This window comes from Sinocyclocheilus rhinocerous, unplaced genomic scaffold (genome assembly GCF_001515625.1).
Source record: "Sinocyclocheilus rhinocerous isolate Xijiao unplaced genomic scaffold, SAMN03320098_v1.1 scaffold642, whole genome shotgun sequence".
Taxonomy (NCBI): Eukaryota; Metazoa; Chordata; class Actinopteri; order Cypriniformes; family Cyprinidae; genus Sinocyclocheilus; species Sinocyclocheilus rhinocerous.
The window spans coordinates 1,216,235-1,239,373 of NW_015626390.1; the positions used below are offsets into that span (position 1 = coordinate 1,216,235).

At 35.2% G+C, this 23,139-nt stretch overlaps 1 protein-coding gene across 1 annotated transcript in view; it reads left to right on the plus strand.

Moving 5' to 3' along the window:
• Window positions 1–12,737, plus strand: part of LOC107713947 (protein FAM69C-like) — an 18,461-nt gene extending 5,724 nt beyond the window's left edge. The window contains exons 2-4 of the mRNA XM_016519613.1: window positions 5,996–6,730; window positions 10,083–10,247; window positions 12,051–12,737. Of these exons, the coding sequence (XP_016375099.1) occupies window positions 5,996–6,730; window positions 10,083–10,247; window positions 12,051–12,311 (1,161 nt within the window). The 3' untranslated portion in view covers window positions 12,312–12,737. The remainder of the gene's footprint in view (window positions 1–5,995; window positions 6,731–10,082; window positions 10,248–12,050) is intronic.
• The last annotated feature ends 10,402 nt before the right edge of the window (window positions 12,738–23,139 follow it).

Genomic DNA, 23,139 nt, shown 5'->3' on the forward strand with positions numbered 1-23,139 from the left:
TTGACTGGTTTTGTGGTCCAGGGTCACATATAGTTTTATACATCAAAGTTAATAAATGTATCAGACTAGTTCATTTTAAATCATGCTTTTGAAGTAACTTTGACTGATGCAATCATTTGAGCTGTCATGAAAGAGAAATTGAGTGAATTACAATTTTTTGCTCCTGTAATATCTAAGATCATGACACAAAAGTCATCTAATTCTTAATATTTGGGCAGGCTGAGATAAATATAATATTGAATTCAACAGCTGCAAGCCGATGGAATGCTGCGGTGTGCCAATATTGTGCAAATGATGACTGGGTGGAGATAGTAACTATGAGGTGTATGTCATTTTGGCAATGAGGATGAAGTGAAAATAACAGACTGGCTGCTGTAATTGTTGGGTTGTAGTCATTTTGAAATTCTCAGGGATGTTTAGCGGGAATATTTTGGCTCAGGAATCACAGTTCAAGGCTCTATAGGGAGTTACTGACAATGAGTTAATTCCACACAGAATTGTTTTGTTGTTTTGTCTTACTTTGTGTTCTTTTCTTTAAATAGCTGAAGAACCTGCTCTTTGCTAAAACATTTCCAACCTCTTAGTATCCGCACAGTCAAAAGGTACAATGTAAAATAACTGTAGAATGTAATTTTTTGAAAATGTAAATAAAACAATAAAATGTAAATTTTTTTGGTCTATTTTTACAAGTCAAACAATGAAAAATGAAGATCTGCATACATCAAGATCTATGCACCTGAAGACATGTTTATGTTTTTTTTTTCTCCCCTGGACGCATGTTTGGCGCTACTTTATTTCATCTTAGTACTTTTTACAAGAACATAATCTTTAAGTTTTTTCTATCTTTCTAAATTTCCATGTTTAATTCAGTGTGAAGCTTGTCATTTCTTTGTAATTATTTGTGAAATGTACTAATTTTCAAAGTAAATCCTATACTTTTTTTTTTGCTGTATTTGTAGATTTGGACTTTTATTAATCAATAATATTCATAAATATAAGACGATAAACATTTTTTTTTTTTTTTTGAATTTTTGGTGTGAATTTATTGTGAATTAATGTGAATTTTTTCACATTAATTCTCAATCATCCATTATTTTACAAGGGGGGAAAAGCTGTCAGCTGTAGGATGCCAAAATGTTGTTTACATTCATTAATTTAGCAGATGCTTTTATCCAGAGCGGCTTACAAATGAGAATAATACAAGCTTTTGAGTTTTGATTTGTTTATGCTGTACTCTGTGTCTAATTTTCCACTGAATTATCTTATTAGCGCAGTTCAAAAGCGCAGAGATGGTTCTCATAATAATTCACATTAGATGTTTATTTGGGAATGCTGCAGAATCAAATCCAACCCTAAGTTGTCAGCTCGTTTCCTCTTATGACCACACACCTTGTTTTAAACACTTACGTAAAACGCAAATAGTCATGTTTATTTGCAACGAGTGTGACGATTGATAGGTGAATCAATAATTTAGCACTTTAATATATAGACCAAAACCATTCCTGGAGGTTTTAGTTATGATAACGCAACTTACCCATCATTCATGCCTTATTACAGTTCATCTCCAAAACACAAAAGCCTATTTCTCAGTTGATGAATTGTAAAAACAGTCTGATAATCTGCCAAACAGTTAGCATTACTAAGGGCTTCAGCACTGTAATAAACAGCGGCGAGTGGTGCACCTTCACACAATAAACTGTTTATGGTTTCTGGCAGCATGTGGCTGAGAAGCTTTGGGCAGATACTCTTTGAACTACACCAGACCTTTTTTAATCAGCGGCACCATCTGTCACCTGTGCAACCAGGCCTATGTATAATAGAATTGTTGGCATGAGTCCATGAAACGAACCTAACTGTTGTTTTAGTGGTGCTCTGCTGCAGGCTCTCGATACGGTTTCATGCTTTGTTTATACTCTAATGTGAAGGATAAGCGCAGATGGTCTTCCATGCGGTGGGCAGACATGGCCCACTGACTTGATGGACTTTCATGTACAGATCATTGTTTGGTAGTAGGATTAATGTTTCGGATGTGCAATTTAGATAGTTTCAAGATAAGAAATCATAATGTTGGAGAGACCAAATAGTAATTCGGAAATTTACAGCCATATATAAGTCTCTTCTGCTCACCAAGGCTGCATTTATTTGATCAGAAATACAGTAAGCACTGTAATATTGTGAAATACTATTACAATTTAAAATACCTGTTTTTATTTGAATATACTGTAAAATGTAATTTATTGCTATGATCAAAGCTGTATTTTCAGCATCATTACTGCAGTCTTCAGTGTCACATGATCTTCAGAAATCATTCTAATATGCTGATTTGCTGCTCAAGAAACATTTCTGATTATTATCAATGTTGAAAACAACTGTGCCATTTCATATTTTGGTAAAAACCGTGATGCATTATGTTCAGGATTCTTTGATGAATTCAAAAGAGCAGCGTTTGTTAGAAATAAATCGGTCACATCGATGTAATGCATCCTTGCCGAGTAAAAGTATTAAAACATATTAAAATTATATCTGACCCCAAACTTTTGAATGGTAGTATATATAATGTAAAACACTGACTTCATACATTCACTAAAAAACAAAACCCCTCCAAAACACCAACTGATTAAAAATGGCTCAGAAACATTATTTGAGCATTCATTTGTTTGCAGACGCCAGCTGATGTATATATTTTGTGTATAATAAAATGTAATGTTTTTAAATGGAGCTTTTAGGGGCCGCTGTATGTGTTTATTGGCATATAAGAGTACACTGGCGGACAATAGGCCCTTTTCTCGTTTTGTATCCCAGTTTTATTGAGTTTCTTGTAAAGTGAAAATGATGGAGTGACCCAGAGCAGCCTATGCAGACATTCTTGGCATGCCGGGACTGGCCAGCGCTCAGGCCAGATGGCAATACAGCCTGTGGGCAACAGAAATAGACTGCTATTCTCTGGGGTCTAATGTTTAATCATTACCTTACATGCTCAGAAGCATAAAGAAAATATTGTTTCCCTCTTATTTCATGTCCTCACTCAGCACTGGAGCTGTGCTTGCTTACTGGCGCGACTCGCAGGAGCCTTTTAGGTTTCTGCTCCCTAGATACGTCTCAATATGGTGCCTCCTCCAGTGTGAGAGTGTGTTTTCAGTTTTTCCACCAGGTGAAAAAAGTAAGTGCAATTGCTTAGTAACAGCACACCTCTCCTCGACAATGACTCATGTCTATAGCACAAACTGTGCAGGATGAGTTAGTACCAGGGTTTAATGCTGTACAAATCATAAGCTAGTATTAGTGATGCTTGATGCAAACAGTGCTAAATATATAGCCTAACTATCAACAGCCTCACTGGATAGAGGATGCGTATTTTCAGAGTCTAATTTTAGTCTGGAACTAAAAATTCCACAATGTGTATACAGTATGTCATTAAGCCAAAAATATTCAATGGTTATAGATTTTTCCATGACAAAAAAATCAATCAATCAATAAATCAATCAATTATAATTATGTTAAGAATGTGATGTGTATTTAGTAAATGCAACCAAAAATATAAATAAATTAATAAATAAACAAATACATAAATAAATAAATTACTATAGTTAATTTAAAATATTCAGATTAAAAGCATCAGACATGATGTGCGTTATAAGAACGTTCTGCTAATTTTCCCATTAAGTTATGAAAAGATTATTTCTAAATGTTCTCTTTGCATGTTTCATTTTTTTCATCATTCTTTGTTACAAAAATGCTGGAACATTCTATTTGAGAATTTTGCAAACATTATGGGAATGTTACTTTTGAATGTTCCCTGAACATTCTGAAACAAGTCGTAACATTTAAAAAAAAACGTTAGATGAGCGTCCAACTGAACCATTTTAGAAGAAAAACATCCTATGAATGATGTATAAATAACATTTTTGTGCTAATGTTTTGAGAACATTATTTAAGACCAGATAAGTTTAAACTAATATTCCTAACTAATCGTTACTGGAAAACATTTGTTCATAACTTTGAGAGAACATTGCCAAAGTTCTGAGAACTGTCAAATCCAGTACTTAATCTTCTTTCTTGTACCAAATGAAAAAAAAAAAAAAATTCTGTCATCCTAACCACTAGATTACAAACACAGCCATGATTTACAACATACGAGTCACTTTCTCCGAGCCGAGTCTCACTACTCTGTTTTCTCTGCCTGCACACATTCATTTTTCAAATCTCTAAATGCTTTCTATACTGAAACACAAACATACATTGGATTTGGGCCTCACAGTGGGAACGTTTACATGCATACAGGAGCTGTTGTCTCATCTGAAGAATTAAAACACATGTGGGGAATTTGGCTGGCACTTACAGTGTCGTAAAAAGAGCAGAAGCCGCAGAGTGACCACAGAGCTCAACATGCGTGTTTGGCCCACATAAACACCGTGAGAGGCCCATGAGAGGGTCTGTAGGGAGGAAGCTCTTTCTATGTTTAGACTCAGTCGAGCTGATAACAGACCTCTGAGATTCAAGTGCTTTATTCAAGAGTGCTGTCATGGTAAAGCGACCAACTGGGAGTAACTCAGGTAACTACTGGTGCTGGCTATTATTATTACTTGTACGTGTCTACTGGTGCAGAAGAAACACGCTCACATGCTGGAGAAAAAACTGTACAGTAATTTAGTTGTCTGTAATTGCTTTTAAAGCACGGTCACAATCAGAATCAGGAAAATGCGAACTTTACTTAAAAAGTACACATGATGTGAATTTAATACACTCTTAAAGGAATAGTTTACCAATATTTCTTCATTGGAGATTTGGAGAAATGTAGCATTGCATCACTTGCTCAGCAATGGATGCTCTGCAGTGAATGGGTGCCGTCAGAATGAGCGTCCAAACAGCTGATAAAAACATCACAATAATCCACAAGTAATCCACAGCACTCCAGTCCATCAGTTATTATATTATGATGCCAAAAGCTGTTTGTAAGAAACATATTCATCATTAAGACGTTTTTAACTTCCTACCTTTGCTTCCAGGTAAAAATACAAGTCCTGTACTATCAACGCTTCCTCCAGTGAATAGTGTACTTGTCTGAATCAGGAGAGACATCTGCACAGATCATGCACCATTTACAAGCCAAAACAGCTCTAAATAAATCTGTGGGTGGATTTTGATTTGAGAGACAAACAGGGGATGTATTTTCTCACTGGAGGAAGCGTTATTATGGATTATAGTCTCATATTTTAGCCAGAAGTGATGGTTTTAAGTTAAAAACATCTTAATGATGGAATTGTTTGTCATAAACACACAGCTTTTGGCTTTACAAGACATTAATTGCTGGACTGGAGTGGTGTGGTGTGGATTATTGTGATGTTTTTATCAGCAGTTTGGACTCTCATTCTGACGGCACCCATTCACTGCAGAGCATCCATTGCTGAGCAAGAGATGGAATGCTATATTTCTCCAAATCTGATGAAGAAACAAACTCATCTACACACATCATACTGAGACTATCAAAATTGGTACTTGACTTCCTAGGAATATAAATAATAAACATAATGGTAAAATCAAAAGTTTTTATATATACATATTAAATGCAAGCAAGTAAGAAAGTGTCTACTTTAATGTTTCAAATAACTTACTAAATAACAAAACAACATACTTATTCTGACATGTACTTATTAAAATATATAAAATAATCTACTTTGACTACTAATCTACTTTGATTAGATTTTTAAAATCATTTTTGAAAGAAGTATCTTTTAATGCTTACAAAAGCAGCAGTTGTTTGGTCAAAATTACATTAAGTACAGTAATATTGTGACATTACAATATTTCGCAAGATTACTGTTTTTTTCTTGGTGAGCATAAGAGACTTCTTTAAAAAACACTACAAGTCTTACTGATCCCAAACTTTTGAACGGCAGTGTATATATATATATATATATGGTGTCTAAATCACTGCTGATAGAAGCCAAACCACAATCACAGTGCACATTTCACTTCTAATGTGTCTCTGTTTCAGTGTGCCGAGTATCAGCAGGGAGTTCTGACCGGTGACCTCTGCGAGGACCTCTGCGTGGCCGGTCGTGTGGAATACAAACGCTGCCTCTATTATGAGAATGGCAAGAAGGTCATGGCCGCCAGCTGGCGTGGGGTGCCTGTCGTTCTCAAGTCAAAGCTGGAGAACTTCTCCTCCTATGAGGCTTTAGCTCTGCTGGAGTACCAGGATACAGCGGGAGGAACGGGAGGCGAGGAGGAGCTCTCGCCGCTGGATGTCGTCTTCTACGCCACGCTGGAGATCAAGAACTCTCTGGGCTTGGAGACGGGAACTAACTTGACGTTGCCCCGCTTGTGGGGCCAAAAGCTGAAGGAGAACGAGCGGACGTACTCGCGAGCGGAGCTGGCCTCGCTCTGGGCTCTCCTTCAACAGGAGGAGTACACCTTCCTCAGGGTCCTGCAGGATTTAACCCAACACGTGGCCAAGATCCTGGGCTCCTGTGGTCACTTTTACGCCGTGGAGTACTTAGCGGCCGGACACGCGTGGGACCAGCACATATTCTCGCTGGAGGAGCTGACGCTGAGCCCCTCGCCGAGCCCCTGGAGCGGACAGGAGAAGACGATAACCGCGAGAGACATGGTGCCCCGAGTGGCCCTGAGCTTTCTAGAGATGGTGGAGCATTTTGAGAATGACTTTTCCCACAGCTTACACCTCTGTGATATCAAACCAGAGAACTTTGCTATCAGGAAGGACCTGACGGTGAGTAAATGCTTAACAGCAGGGTTTATGAAGGTAAATTGAAGACCAGAAGTAAAGAAAATTTTAAGACTAGATAGAATGGATAGAAGAATAAATAGAATACAATATGTCAATATACTCTCTAAATGTAAATGTCTAGGGAGCATAACATTTGAAAATATAACTTCCAAAAGATCTCCATTACTTTTTAATTTGTTTCATAAATAAATCATTGATGGCTTGAATAGCTCTGCTCCAAGCCATTAGAATAGAAATGACTTTTACCGCACTTTCTGATCACACTGCAAAAAAAAAGTGATGTTTTCCAGTGAAAATGTATAAAGATTCTTAAATCAAGATATATTTACTTGAGAAACATTTTGCAACATTTAATGCCATGGCTATAAATTTAAGAATTTCTGTCCTTAAATTGTGGGTGAAAAAAATAAGACTTTTTATTTTAAGGAATAAAAAGAAAGGAAACACAATACGTCAATATATTCTCTAAATGTAAATGTCTAGGGAGCACATTACAAAAGTCAGAAAATATGACTTCCAAAAAATATCCATTACTTTTGAATGGAAAAAAGTGATGTTCTTCTGTTCTTCATCAGTATTTTTGTCTTGTTTTCCAGTGCAAATGTCTAAAGATTATTTTACATTTACTTGAGATACATTTACATAAATTGATTTAAATTAAGTTTACAAACAAACACCTGTCAATGGGCTCAAAAAATCTACTTAATTCAAATGTTTAGATATTTGTTCTTGTTTTAAGTATAAACTCACTTAATTTTGATGAATTTTCTTTAGAAAACAAGACTTCAGTATGTTTAGATATTTGTATTTGAAAACAAAACAAAAATACTGTGGAAGATCCATTTTTGCAATGCAATTTATGAGTTTTTAAGGCCTTAAATTGTGGGTTTAAGGCAGGATTTGGGACAATTGTTATAGACATCATGGCAGTTCATCTCTTATTTGCTTTAAGTTGAGCATTTCTCAGTTTTTGGACTCCTTCACCAGCTGGTTATTATAGACTCAGCAGTGGCCAACCATCTGCCAAATCATTTCATTTAATCAGAGAAGTATGAACTGATGCATGCGGTTTACTGTTCATTAGAATGTGATTGTGGTTAAATTAATTACCCAAGGATCCAAATCTAATGAAAACATTTCTATGAAGAGTATATACTGTATATCTTTCCAGTATTAGATTGGAATATTATTGTAATAATTAGTTTTTTGTTATTAGATTATTCTGCAATATTTATTATAGTCAAGCATTGTTATAATTAATTATGCTTGTCTCACTGTTGGCAAAATTATGAAATACACTACAAGAAAGATGTGTTGATTGCTCAATTACATTTCCTAAAGATTTCCTTATAGAGCTGCTGCCCGAGGCTTATTATGGTCCAAATATTCCAGGTTATTAAGATAATTATGATTGTAGTTATTAATAATACTATTTAATAATTACTATAATTATTATAGTAAGGTTATCATAGCTAAAATATTATATCAACATTTAATTCTTCAAACACAAGCCAACTATTTTAGCAATGTCAGTTTACAAGCAAGAGAATTATAATGTAAACTAAAATATTTTTTCAGATCTCATGATCATGATTCAAAAAGAGATGAAAATGAATATTTAGAGTCTGCCGATCTATACAGCAAATGCTTGGCATTACACATGATATATGTGACCCTGGACCACAAAACCAGTCATAAGGGTCAATTTTTTTCCGAAATTGAGATTTATACATCATCTGAAAAAGCTGAATAAATAAGCTTTCCATTGATGTATGGTTTGTTATGATAGGACAATATTTGGCTGAGATGCAACTATTTGAAAATCTGGAATCTGAGGGTGCAAAAAAATCTAAATATTGAGAAAATCGCCTTAAAAGTTGTCCAAATGAAGTTCTTAGCAATGCATATTACTAATCAAAAATTAAGTTTATCTTTTCATTGATGTATGGTTTGTTATGATATGACAATATTTGGCTGAGATACAACTATTTGAAAATCTGGAATCTGAGGGTGCAAAAAAATCTAAATATTGAGAAAATCGCCTTAAAAGTTGTCCAAATGAAGTTCTTAGCAATGCATATTACTAATAAAAAATTCAGCTTTAATATATTTACAGTAGGAAATGTACAAAATATCTTCTTGGAACATGATCTTTACTTAATATCCTAATGATTTTTGGCATAAAAGAAAAATCAATAGTTTTGACCCATACAATGTATTGTTGGCTGTTGCTACAAATATACCCCAGCGACTTAAGACTGCTTTTGTGCTCCAGGGTCACATTTGTGTTCCAGTGGAGCCGATGAGATTGAGATACATGCTGCTTATTCGGAGGGTTTCATGGGTTTTTCTAACATACTGTAAAAAACACCTGACATCATGCAGCTTGTGTTGCTATGACTCCCATCAATCAATGCCAGATCAACAAAATGCTGTTTTTTGTTACACGCAGCATAAAATAATGTGTTTAATATTCTTTGGAAGATTTCTGAGAGTCTGTATTGGCTGTGAAAACACTTTAGAAATATCACTGACTGTCCTGTCTTGTTTATGTAGAAGGATATGTTCATTTAATTCACAAGTTTATTCAAAAACAAAAAGTTAAGCATGCGGCAACAAAAAAACAGCTTTGTCAATGCTTACCGTATCGTATTAGTCTAAGAGCTGCCCGCAGAAGTTATGCACTGTATACAGTATTCGACTATCTATCTATCTATCTATCTATCTATCTATCTATCCTGTAAAAATGATTTTCAAAGTTGAAAGTAAAACAAAAATTAGCTTCTAGAATGTTTTACAAGAAAATACTACATCAAAATTTCATGTTTAATTCAGTACTACTTGCTGTTTATTTGTACAATTTTCTGAATGAGTAAATCCTGTGCCATTTATTCAGTCGATCTATCCATCTGAAATGAATGTGTTATCTCTAAATATCTGTTTTTAATTAATACAGTCTTATTTATGTCTAATAGTCTGAGACAAATATTGAAATATTGTCTATTTTGCCTTTTTTTCTATGCAAATGATTGCATAATGTCATTAATTATTATTAGTTTTAGTATTTTTACAATGTAAGCAAAAACATCTGATATATACAAAGGAGTTTGTAAATATGACAGAAAAAATTACTTATTTGATTAGCGTCCTAGAAATAATGTAGAATATTAAATATCTATTTTATTTTGATATATTTTTTATTTCTAGGTTTAAATTGGATTTTGAATACTAGAATATTTAAGCGGTTTTGGACCAATATTTAAGTGGTTTTGGACTGTATATATAAATGCTTTACTTTGCATTTCTGATTATTATTTTATTTTTCACTGAACAGGTGGTGGCTATAGATGTGGATATGGCTTTTTTTGAGCCCAAAATGAGAGACATACTTGAGCAGAACTGCACCAGTGACAATGACTGCAACTTCTTCGACTGCATTTCCAAGTGTGACAAAACTAAAAACAGATGTGGGCCAAAGCGCAAGAACAGTAACCTTCAGGTGAGCGAGGCATTCATTATTCTGACTCCATTGTATACTCTAATTCTTTAATAATTTGCATCAATTCTTCTATATTTCAGCATTCAGTAATCCTATGGAGTATGTGGTTAGCAATTATATATGTAAGGTGCTGAAAGTGAAAAGAAAATGACTTTGTTTTGGAAAACTGTCACAAAGGAATACCAGTAAAATAGCCGGAGGAGACAATCGTTCTTCAGCGGTAAACATTGCCAAGAAAAATGCAGGGAATGTTAATAGTTCATGATAACGCTGAAGGGAATCAGATAGCGCCGTCATTACTGCTCCTAAACACAATGAGGGTTAACAGGGCCAAACAAAGGAAGAAACTTAACAGATCATCATCAGTTGTGGCTACAGTCAACCGCAACAGGCTGCAGCTCATTTGAGACAAGCTACATTTTGCACATGATATTTGTGTAATAAATAAGGCTGTATTCAAACCGCAAGCCAACAATTAAAATTTGTCATGACTTTTTTTTTTTTTTTTAAACAGCACATATTAGATGTTTCTAAACTGACCCGTATGTGTGAAACACCCCACCCTGGAATGTTCATCTTAGTTTTATAGCTTTAGGTTACAATTTTTAAAAAATTAAATAAAAAAAAAAAAACACATAAGGTGAATTAAGCCACACTGAGTTAAAATGACAAAAAAAATGTGACTATTAAAAAGTACATTTATCACAGCCATGCGAGGGTTAAATGGGATAGTTCAGCGACAAATAAACAATCATAAAAAATAAAAAAAAAATTCTGATTTATTACCAGATATGCAAATGACTCAGATCAGAAACTGATCATGTAAAATTCAATGATTTTAGCAAAAACTATTTTTATAGTTTATTGCCATCAGACTGCATTAAGTTAATTGCAACTTTTTATCGCACAGTTATGACATTATGATATTTTTACTTGCAATTGCAAGTTTATAGTTTATATCTCACAATTCTGATTTTTAGAAAAAATAGTGGGAATAGTGGGATACAAACTCAAAACTGCAAAATAAAAGGTTCTGTGTCAGAAATAAGCTTCCATAAAAACAGATCTGTGCTACGTTAGAGGAAAATAAGTTGCAATGAAATTACTAGAGACAGATGACCGTAACGATGAGTAACATGTAATTATTAAAAAAAAAATTTTATTGTTTCTTTCTGTGGTGTAAATAAGCTTCCATAGAAACCACAGATCTGTACTCAAACATACTCTACAACAACGGTGAGCGAAGTTACAAAAATATTATTTGCGATGAAGTAACTACAAGTAGAAGACAATAAATACTATTTTTTTGAATGCCGCCACCATTACAAGTATATGCAGGTTTCATTTCTCTATTAGATGCTTTGCCACAGTCACACAACGTCTTTCATCTGTTCGTTGCGGTTCGTTCGTAGTCAACACCTGCTGTCAGTGCCAACTCCCCTTAAGGAGAGCAAGCTAACAGACGAGCTGGTCGCATGAAACCAAGTCCAGCTCCGGGCCACAGGTGGCTGAGACAGAGCCCATCTCTCCGTTCCCGATCACTTAACGCAACCCTTGGTGACCTCTACCTTCCCATTGTATGGCCTGCCATTCAGAACAATGAGGGCTTTGTAACGTTCAGGCCTTTGGGTCGAGGAGACCATTGCTTTCAAACGGCACGCATAGCGAATATGGCTGATGATTGCTCCGGAGATGATGAAACGAGACCAGGATGGCGCTAATGGCCGCTTCCCTCATCCATACCCATGCTTTTCCCTTTGGGGTCGATAGCTGTCATGCTTCTCTCTTTCTGTCTCTCCGCAGGTGATCTGTGAGAAGATCTTCAGGCCTTGGTTTTCTCCCACGCTGCTCGGTGCTAAAGCGGGGCTCCCCCTGCAGGTGGCGCTGCAGCGAGCCGTGCAGGAGTGCGCTGAGATAGACGGCGGGGAGGACGCCAAGCGTTCGCGGGCCGTGAGAAAACAGCTACAGGATCTGCTCGTGGAGCTCATTCAGGAGGACACGGAAAACCAGGGTGAAGACCAGGAACACAAGACGAGACGCGTCCATACGGCACTGAATTTCTAAATGAACTCTTGAAATGGCTATGAAAGAACAAACCCAGTCATGTGCAATTCTGGAGAACATGTCAGATGACTATTACAGTCGAGATAACAGCTGTTTTCAAACAGCCAGATACATTAGCATAGTTGTTTACTGCTAATATTCAAAACGTCTGTTAAACCTCTGGTGCTGTTCAGCAATTTTCGAAAGGAAAATTGTAAGTTTAGTTTTTTTTCTATTTTATTTACTTCATCGGAATGGTACGGAACATGGTACACAGAAATTATGGACATGATTTGAAACGGTTAAATGGTTCTGAAAAAAATAGTCCCACTTGTACTGTTCGTGGTCAAAAATGAACGCACTAGAAACAAACTTCATCTAGTGGAAACGTGTATGAAAGCACATTTTTAGAGATATCAACCTCAAATTTAGAACATAACTTGTTTAGACTTATGGCTTAGATTTTTCCGTTTTAGAGTAAAATATGTTCTGGAAAATATATGGTTCATATGAAATATCAAAAATAATTTCCAAAAATAAACTTAAACTTCTATAACTTTTTTTAGTTTCACGTTTTTCAGTTCAGCAATAATCTGGTGTAAGTCTGTGCTCCAAAGCATTCAAGATTTACGACAGTTGGAAATGTCAATTTCAGGTCTATGCTCAAAAAGTGGTTAACAGAAATAAATGGATCATGACTATTCCATAAATATAATTTAGTACCATAAAATCACCTAAAAATACAAAACATTAAATAAAAACATTTTTGAAACTAAAATATAGTACATTCATTTAATGTAACATAAAATATAGTACCGTATTGACCCGAATATAAGACGATGTTTTTTTCTTGGAAATACATCTGAAAAAACGCGGTCGTCTTATATTCAGGGTCTAGACTTTGACATGTCAATAATACACCCACAACACTAGGTGGCGCCAAAACCGCATAAAACGAGTGTGCCATGAAATACGTAATGTAATGCGTGTTGTAAAGATCGCGAGCAAAACAAAAGAGAAAGAAAATCTTACAGCTGCATGAGTCGTGACTGTCACGTTAGCCTGATGGGACCAAACTCCCTTTGTGATTTTAAAACGTAAGACAGTACCCAGATTTGAAGACTACAGTAAGATTTAACTTCTACTGTTAATAAGATTTTGGTAGGCTACTATTAGATGGATATCCTAAATGTCCTAATTCAGATGGGCTATTTTTTTTTTTTTTTTTATGGTATATCAAAAAGTGTATATTTTTTAAATGTGATTGTTGGTACATTTTACCAGTTTTTACCATACTTTCAAAACAAAAATTAAAATAGGAAAAATATGCAATATGAAAATAATTGAAGACAAAATGTGTTTTACTGAGAAAAAACAAGATTTGGTTTTTAAAAAGCCTTTTTCCAGAAGGTACATCTGGAAAAAGGGGGTCGTCTTATAATCAGGGTCGTCTTATATTCGGGCCAATACGGTACATTCATTTAAAAGGCGAGCAGCACCAGAGGCTTAAAAGGTATAGTTCTCACCCTCATGTTGTTCCAAACTTGTACTTCTTTTGTAAAACTGTAGTTTTTTTTAATGTGTTCCATAGAAGGAAGAAATCCATACAGGTTTGTAATTTTTGGGTAAACTATCCCTTTAAGGGTGTAGATATGCCTCTTACCGTAAAGTCCCATTCAACACAAGTATCGATAACTATATCGATAATTATATTAGCGTCCACACCAATGTGGTTTCACACTGCAGTTTTTGTCTCTGCCACTTTAAATACTCAAGCTCTTTAAAGCAGGAGTTCTGATTGGCTGTCAATGTTTTTATCATTCATCAGCTGGAAAAAAAAATCATTTTGAAAGTGGTTCCAACAATATTGTTCCACTATGTTGTTGTAGTTCAGTGGACTTTTACAGTAAATGTGGAACTATTTTTTACAACTACATCTTTACTGTTATCGTTATTGTCCTTGGTGTAATGGGCCTTAAAAATAAAAGTGAGTTCATATTTACAATTGTTTAGCAAATTTTTGCTGGCGAAATCTAGTCATTTCAATACGAATCCACATGATCGGGAATTTCGAATGAGAGCGAAATATTCCCCAAGCAGATTTTGCAACTCAGTCATACAGATTTGCCACGTTGACCAACAGAAAGCTGCTTGGTTTGCTGCTTCATACATCTCTACATTACTGACAACAGACAATGGACATTTTTCCCGTGAAATTTGGCTAATGTGACTGAACTTTAATGCTCTTTAAAAAACCTTTGGATCATCTCAGCTAATGTATCCCTGTTATTTGCTGAAGATAATTTGTCTACCTGTGATTTTGTATAAGCATTTCAATAAACCATGGCTCAGGCACAATCCTTCCTTTTGGTTTCTTACCCGCAGCTGCACGCCGTCACGCCACATTATAGTCTGTACGCACATCAACACTATGCAGAGAATGTAATCGAAAGCTCAAAGATCAAACCAACATTTGGTTCCTATTGACGGAAGAGGAACAATCTGTAGATTTGTTTGGATCTACCTTCAGCATTGTGGTCTTCACAGGAGATCAGGTTCCAATCTGCCTCCAGCTGTCTTTCAGGAGAAGGGGGTTAGAAAGACCAAACACAAGCTTTGGACCAGGGGAGGATGAGACCAGTGTTGGGGAAAGTTACTTTTAAAAGTAATGCATATTACATTACTCCCTAAAAAAGTAACTATTTACATAATTTTGTTATGGAAAGTAATGCATTATGTTACTTTTTCATATTTTTTATTTCTTATCTGGGCTGGGCTGGGCTTGCTTGTTTGTTTTTAATATAAAAAAGTTCTAGTTTTGGAAAGTGTAAAAGCCCTTTCACACCAAAAGAGAAATGAATACACCTCAGGCTGAAGGAAAGGTACAGTAGAGTAGATCTCAAACAAACCTTTCAGCTGTGCTGCATGAAGAACAGGACACAGGAAAAGAAAGTGTACACTCTAAAAAAATGCTGGGTTAAAAAGGGACAAACCCAGCTATCGGGTTGTTTTGACCCAGTGGTTGGGTTGTTTTGACTCAAAACAACCCAACCACTGGGTCAAAACAACCCAACCGCTGGGTCAAAACAACCCGATAGCTGGGTTTGTCCCTTTTTAACCCAGCGCTGGGTTATATTTAACCCAGCATTTTTTAGAGTGTAACAGTCTTCAGCAATAAAACAAAAAAAAAGTTTATCTAAAGTAGGGCTGCACGATTATGACAAAAATCATAGTTGTCGATTATTCCCTTGAAATTGTAATTGCGATTATTACGATTATCACAATTTACATTAAATTATGTTTATACCATTGTTTGATGCAACTGCATGCCATATTTTTATATGAAAATAAACAAGCTGAAAACACTCTAACTGAAAAACCTTTAGTGCTTTTCTATAGTATTAAGCCTCAAATGTCAAATATACATCGGATTGGTTTCTTCTTTAAATTATAAAAAAGTTAAAATATGAATGGTATTATAATGTTATACTAAAACTAAAATTAAAATAATGGGAAAAACCCTTAAGATAACATGTAGAAAGAAAAAAACACATCTTAAGCACGCAGAATAACATAAGTGGACTTTGAACGATTAATTGCCGCTTTGAACGATTACGTAATTGTGGCATCCATAATTGTAATCGCGATTAGAATTTCGATTAATTGTGCAGCCCTAATCTAAAGTCATTATTGCTTATTAGTATGATTGTATTGAAGGATTGGATCATCGAAGGTCAGCAGCAAAGACACTGATTAATAAAATGGGATAATATACATAATATACATATACATATACATATACATACACATACACATACACATACATTTGGGGAAGTCGTGGCCTAATGGTTAGAGAGTCGGACTCGTAACCCAAAGGTTGCGGGTTCGAGTCTCGTACCGGCAGGGATTGTAGGTGGGGGGAGTGAATGTACAGCGCTCTCTCCCACCTTCAATACCACGACGGACATTAGTGTTATTTAACTTATTTAATAATTGCAGGTTTGCGTAATATTCTAAGTTTGCTAATTTCACAGTTTTTATTTAGTTTGAGGAATCTGTTTTTGTGCAAGTGTGATGAGTAAATGCATGATGACATTACAGCAGTGTTGGGGGTAACACATTACAAGTAACGCGAGTTACGTAATCAGATTACTTTTTTCAAGTAACTAGTAAAGTAACGCATTACTTTTTAATTTACAAGAGAATATCTGAGATACTTTTTCAAATAAGTAACGTAAGTTACTTTTTTTCCAAACGCATTACTTTCCATAAAAAGTAACTAAGTAACGTAATTAGTTACTTTTTTATGGAGTAACGCAATATTGTAATGTATTACTTTTAAAAGTAACTTTCCCCAACACTGCATTACAGTAACATCAGGCGCTTTCGCACCGCGTAGTTCTAGGAACTCAGTTCAAGAAATAGCCAGCAGGGTGGTTCCTAGAGAACCAGTTTCCCCCTTGGGCCATTTTCCTGGTTGCATTCGCACCGACGGTGACGTATTTATTCGCGGCTTTAACAAACATCAACAACCTGGTGAATGGAGGATGCCGTAATCGGAGCTGTTTTTGTTGTGTTGTGGGTTTCGTGATAATGGAGATGTAATGTAAACGCACAAGTTACGTGATTGAAAGAGCATGAAAATCTGACTAATTCTCCTATGACAACTTGCAGTGTTATCGAGGATGAGAAAAGAATACAACACTGCAGACAACAGGTAAATGCCGTTATCGCTGTTTTCCATGTTCGTGGAGTAAATATTTTTAGATAGCTTTTTAAAAATGCCAGGTAGCTGGTGTTTTGTATGTGTTTGGCCAATCAGTGTACACTTACGTCAGTAGTTCCTACAGATCTGTTTTAGACCCTACTCTGAAGTACTACTTCAAATGGAGTTCCCAGAACTAAAACCGTTCCTAGTTCCAGTTCTAGGAACTATGAAAAGGTTCCTCCGGTGCGAAAGCATCATGCATCATGTTCACACAGCGCACACAACACCTCTGCACTCACTCATGATTTCTGTCAACATGCGGACAGGAGAGCTTTCAGTCAATACGTGAGAAAACAAAGCGACTGGCCATACTTATTTGAAGAAGTAACTGTACATTTGAAAGTAATGTGTTACTTTATTATTAGTTACTTGAAAAAAATAACCTGATTACGTGTTATTTTTAATGCATTACGTCCAACATGGGATGAGACATTGAATGGTGTAGAGACTGTGGCCAGAGCCTATAGATCACCACTGATTTATGTTCTTCTGCCTTGGTTGGACTTCAAACGTTTTCCAGCTTGGCTTATGGCGGTCATCAAATTATGCGTCGCCAAGGCAACGACGGGGTCTGGTTTTGATCTGCTCAGACATGACTAACTGACTGCAATGAGGACGTCAATTCAATGTCGACTGTTTGCAGAATGTTGTGCTCGAATGTAGTCAAACAATGATTAAACCAAAACAGAGCAGAAATCAAGAGGATCTGGTTGAGATTCATGTAGTTGTTTACCTTGATGTGGATTGGCAATGAATCCTGCATTTTTCATTGGAGATTTCATTATTTCACAGCTAGTGTGAGCACAGTGCCCATGGTTATCAAATGTTTTCACTGCCGTTCCAGTGTTTAGAAGGCTGGAATAAACTGCAGGTTTTATTATTCAACTGGCCACATTAAACAACTGCTTTGTGCTGAATAATTCTGTCTTCAAGCTTTGAGAAATGTTGGAGACTTACTCAAAGCTCTGGAAGGCTTCTCAACGTATAATACTTTACAACCATGTCCAGTGACTGATGTGTTTTCCAAAGTGCAAAAGCAGAAAAGCATGTGAGAGCAGAATCATAAGCTGAGCACTGAAAGTCTTTAAAGAAAACATTTTTTAAGAAAGCTACATGAGTGAAAAAAATCATTCTGATTTTGTAAAAACATATTACGAATTCTACTTAGCTTTGTGATGACAAAATTATTGCATTTCAAATTAATAGCATGTAAATAAATTCATAGTTTCACTGGTCTACTTTATTTTTCATAACTGTGACTTCATATCTTGTGACTTTTTAAAAATCTAAATTGTATACTTCCATATAAAAAAGCTTGAACGTCATTGCCTTCTAAATATTAAATCAATTGCGATTTATGTTAATAAAATAAAGCATAAGCAACTTTCAAGCAAAATATTTCTTCAAAGAGGTTTCTTATAATGTAGATTATAGAAAAGTTGATAAATTGTTCAAAATTGAAGCAAAACATTTGGAAACTCCATTCTCCATTCCGGGAATTGCCATCAAGTGCACCCTAGATGCACTACTTCAGAGTTAGACACTCATGATTAGCTACAACATGTCATGTATGTAAGTCAAATAATAATAATAATATATTTTATAAAATAAAATATTTTTTTATATAAAATATATAAATATTACATATTTTGTCCCGTAATCATAATTTGCAAAAAAAAAAAAAATTTTTTTTTTAAGTATTTGGTATTTTACTGCCTCTAGTGCCCCTGTTTTGAAAACTGCAGCAAATTGTATAATTGTATGTATAGGTACGTTTTTGAGATTTGCAAAAATGTTGGTAGAGGCAGATTTTCCAATGAGTCTGGGTTCTTTATTTTACATGAAGCTAAATTAAAGGTTGTTGTCTACAAGTTGCTTTGAGTAAAATGCCTTAATATTACTGAAATACAGCACAGGAAATTAAAATACAGTAGAAAAATAATTCATTATTATTTTCAAGATTATTTAAATGTCATCATCCAATGTCACAACTTGGGTACGTTTGCATCATCTACAATTCACTTTTTTCTATTTTTCAAATTTTTTTATTATATGATTTTTTTTATGATGAAGCATCTGTTTTCAGAAGTTATGAATGCACATTAAAGCAATAGTTTACCCAAAAATTAAACTTCCTGAAAACAGTTACTTCCATGCATAACATTGCTTTCTCCGGTAAATACACTGTCTTGTCTGAATCAGTAGAAAAATATGCACAAATCAAGCACCGTTTACAAGCTAAAACAGTACACTAGCCAAAATGGATTTGTTTCTTTAAAAACATGCAGCTTTTCACTTTACAAGATGTTAATTGATGGACAGCAGTTGTGTGGATTACTTGTGGCTGAAAAAGAAACAAACTCAACTACATCTTGCATGGCCAGGGTGAGTAAATGCTCAGCAAGTTTTTGTTTTTGAGTGAACTATTCTTTAAAACTCTCCCAAAGTCGCATTTGTAAATTCGCCCTCATTAAAGCACTGCCGAACTTTGGTAACAAATTCACAACTGCATTTCAAAATAATTACTGTCAGTCTTAAAATATATTTGCCGTGCAGAACAGTTGTCTCTTTTTTAGGGTTTAATACTTACAGTATATTTTGTTTGTTCTGTCTAGCTTATTTGGGGCTCCTCTTACAATGTAAAATGAGAAAATGTAGCTTTCAAAAAACTGAAATTTCCTGCAACATAACATGTTTTGAACTTCTTTTCTGATAAAATTATAGATCTGATATCCCAGCATTTATCCACAGATTCATCATGACAAATCTAAGCCATCTGAATAGTACTCTCATGCTGTGAAATTGCTCCCATATTTTCTTGGTTTATGGTCTACCGAGAGTCATTACATGTAATCAAACCCCAGATGCAGAGGTCAAAGGGAACGCAAAGCCACGTATAGTTCATGTTAAGAGTGACAGTACTCCCTGAATTACAATGGAGTGCAGATATCCTTTCATTTATGAAAAGCAGATATTGGGATCATTTCAGACATGGAGGTCTGGAAGGAATTAGCTGCTTTGTAGACAAGCATCTCTGAGCTGAAATATCCAGTACTGGGGTATTGTGCAAAAAGGCAGCGCAGGCCTCAGGGGGGGGCCACGATGTGCTGAGCTGTTACTGTACTGCATTCAGGACTAAAAGGGTCAAAAGTTTGAATAATTGCAGAGATTGTGTTACTACATCCTGAAACAGTGACGCAACACAAATGGAATTCCCACTAAACCAGGTGTGACTTTGAAACATATCAGTACATAATGTTTTCTTATTTGTTTAAACATTTGAACTGCTAATGAACATTGAATTAAATTCAATGACCAAGTTGCAAATCAAGTTGCCAATTAAAGCTACTCAGAAATATGTGTTGTGAAAAGCATTATAAAAATAAACAATGCTTGATAATAATAATAATACATAATAAGTAAATGTAATTCACATTTGTTTCAATTTAAATGAAAACGTATTATATATGAAAATTACTTTTGTTATATTATTTTGTAAAACAAATATTTTTTTGCAATTAGTGGCCAGAATAATAAGCAAAAATTATAATGAAACATATTTATGTTTGCTTATATTAAATTCTATAATGAAAACAAAGCTGAGTTTCTGTCACTTAAAGGAATAGCTCACCAAAAAAAAGAAGAAGAAAAAAAAGAAAATCAAGATTTGTTTTAAAATACAATCTGTTGCTTCCGAGTCCATAATCCATAATATTGCTTTTTCCAGTTAAAAGTCTTCTGGTCTGAATCAGGAGAGAAATCTGCACAAATCAAGCATCGCTTAGAAGCCAAAACAATCCAAAACAGCTCTAAACAAATGTGGCTGGATTTTGATGTGAAAAGACAACAGGAAATGGACTTTTTCACTGGAGGAAGCATTATTATGGATAATGCTTACGGACCCATATTTAGGCAAGAAACAATTAAAGTTATTGTGGCAAATGATGGATTTATTACAAACATGCAGCTTTTTGCCTCACAAGCCAGCAGTTGATGGACTGGAGTGCTGTGGATTACTTGTGGATTATTGTGATGTTTTTATCAGCTGTTTGGACTCTCATTCTGACGGCACCCATTCACTGCAGAGGATCTATTGCTGAGCAAGTGATGCAATGTTACATTTCTCCAAATTTTTATTTTTGGATGAACTATTGCTTTAAACTTGTATGTGTGCAGTCATTGGACACTAAAATGTGGAAGCCTTCCACTTAATTAAGGACTTGTAATTCAAGTATTTTCAAATTGGCAAAATGATCTCCGAGTATCAAATATAAAGGTTTGGCAAAAATATCATGGTGCCATAAACCTGGAATGATCTGCAAGCCTCTGCAAGACAAAATCAACCAATTAGAGCCCTTTAACAGCTAACCTGTAATTGTATCTACAGACTACTCCCAAGTTGTTAATTCTTAGGTTTTATGATGTTCATAAATTCTTTTAACTGTTCGTTTTGGCAAATGTTTAAACCTGACGAATTTAATTTAGAAATGTTGACATTCTTTGCAACTCATGTCTTCCGTGAATTCTAAAGACTGCATTATGTCTATTACAGCCAAACAATGTTAGATAGTTAGATAGAAGTATATTGAGGGTTAACAAAAAAACACAAGCTCACGCCAACAACCATGCACATAATCCACAGTGCAAATGAAATTTTCACTATAAAACAGTGCTGGGAGAAGGTGGATATGCCCTGCTGTGATATGAGCTACTTGTTTGGATTAAACCATAAAAAAAAAAAAAAACTCTTGAAGAATGAAAAAAAAAAAGTCATTCATCTTAAAATCTGGTAATTCAATGTGGACAACTGATCAGTCAACAGCCCTGTTATTAGCAACGTTAGGCCTTGACAGAATAATGGGATGCAAAGGGGAAAACTCTGGAGCAGATAGTGAATGCAGCTTGTATCAGTCTTCTCCGGTGGGGCTGCTGATAAATTAGTGTTCGCTCTACAAGCACTGCCTGGGAAAATGGCAAGAAAAATGCACTGCAGCTGTTTTTTATGGGATGTTCCTCAAATTACAGAGATTCTCTTGTACAAAGAAAACGCCACTGTTAGTAGGGCGTTTATTGCAAAGGTCAATGCAATTTACTAGGACTGACATTTAAAAAAAAACCTCACTAAGCATCTCCTGAAGTCATTATAAAGCCAAGGAACTATAGGAATCACTATATGGGAAATATCACTGTAGCATATGTTATCCTGCACCACCAAAATTTTGAAGCATTTTGCAATCTGTGGGTATTATTGCTTTAATTATTTTATTTTTTTATTTAAAATAATTTAGGAACATCATTATTATTGTTAATTACTTATTTTTGGAGCCTACCAGTGTCTACGTTTTTTTATAATGATAACAGCAGCTTGGTAAATTCTATCTATTTTCTAAATGCAAGTTATTCATTTCCTTTTCGATAATCTGTTTCACTCCGATGTTTGTCACAAAACAGGAGAAAAGATCTGTTTCTACTTTAAAGATGAAGTAAAGATGAAGATGTACTAAGGGAAATGGATTCTTACTCCATGGTCAGAATCAAAGCTCTTTTTGTGAGTTGCTCTGAAAGTGAAAGGAATCATTAGGTCATGGAAAAAGGGCCCATAATGGAAAGACAGTGAATAAAGGAAAGAAAGAACTGTGTCTGTTTCCGTTTACTATTGCTATTTGACCTGGAACGTGTATCGAGTCTCTGGCCAGGGGAAAATCACCTGACTCAAACTGACAGTCGCCTTGAGCAACAGAGGAAAATATACAAATATGTTGAAGAAAGATGATGCATAACTTGTACAGGCTAAACTATCAGAAGAAAGAAAGAGCCCTGAGTCTAGTTAGGCTTTTATGTGAGCTGATCTCAAGAGAACGCCTGAGGTGATCGGAAACCTGCTCTCTTTAAGCTCATAATGGCTTATATTGCTTCCGGCCAAACTGAACCACCTCCAACAAACAACCCTAATGTTTGAATAAGGACAAAAACACAAATGAATATGAAACACAAACAATGCACTATAAAAGTAATACCACTACATCTGATTATGACTGTATGCAACTACATTTAAATAAGAAATAAGAAAAAAATTAAAGC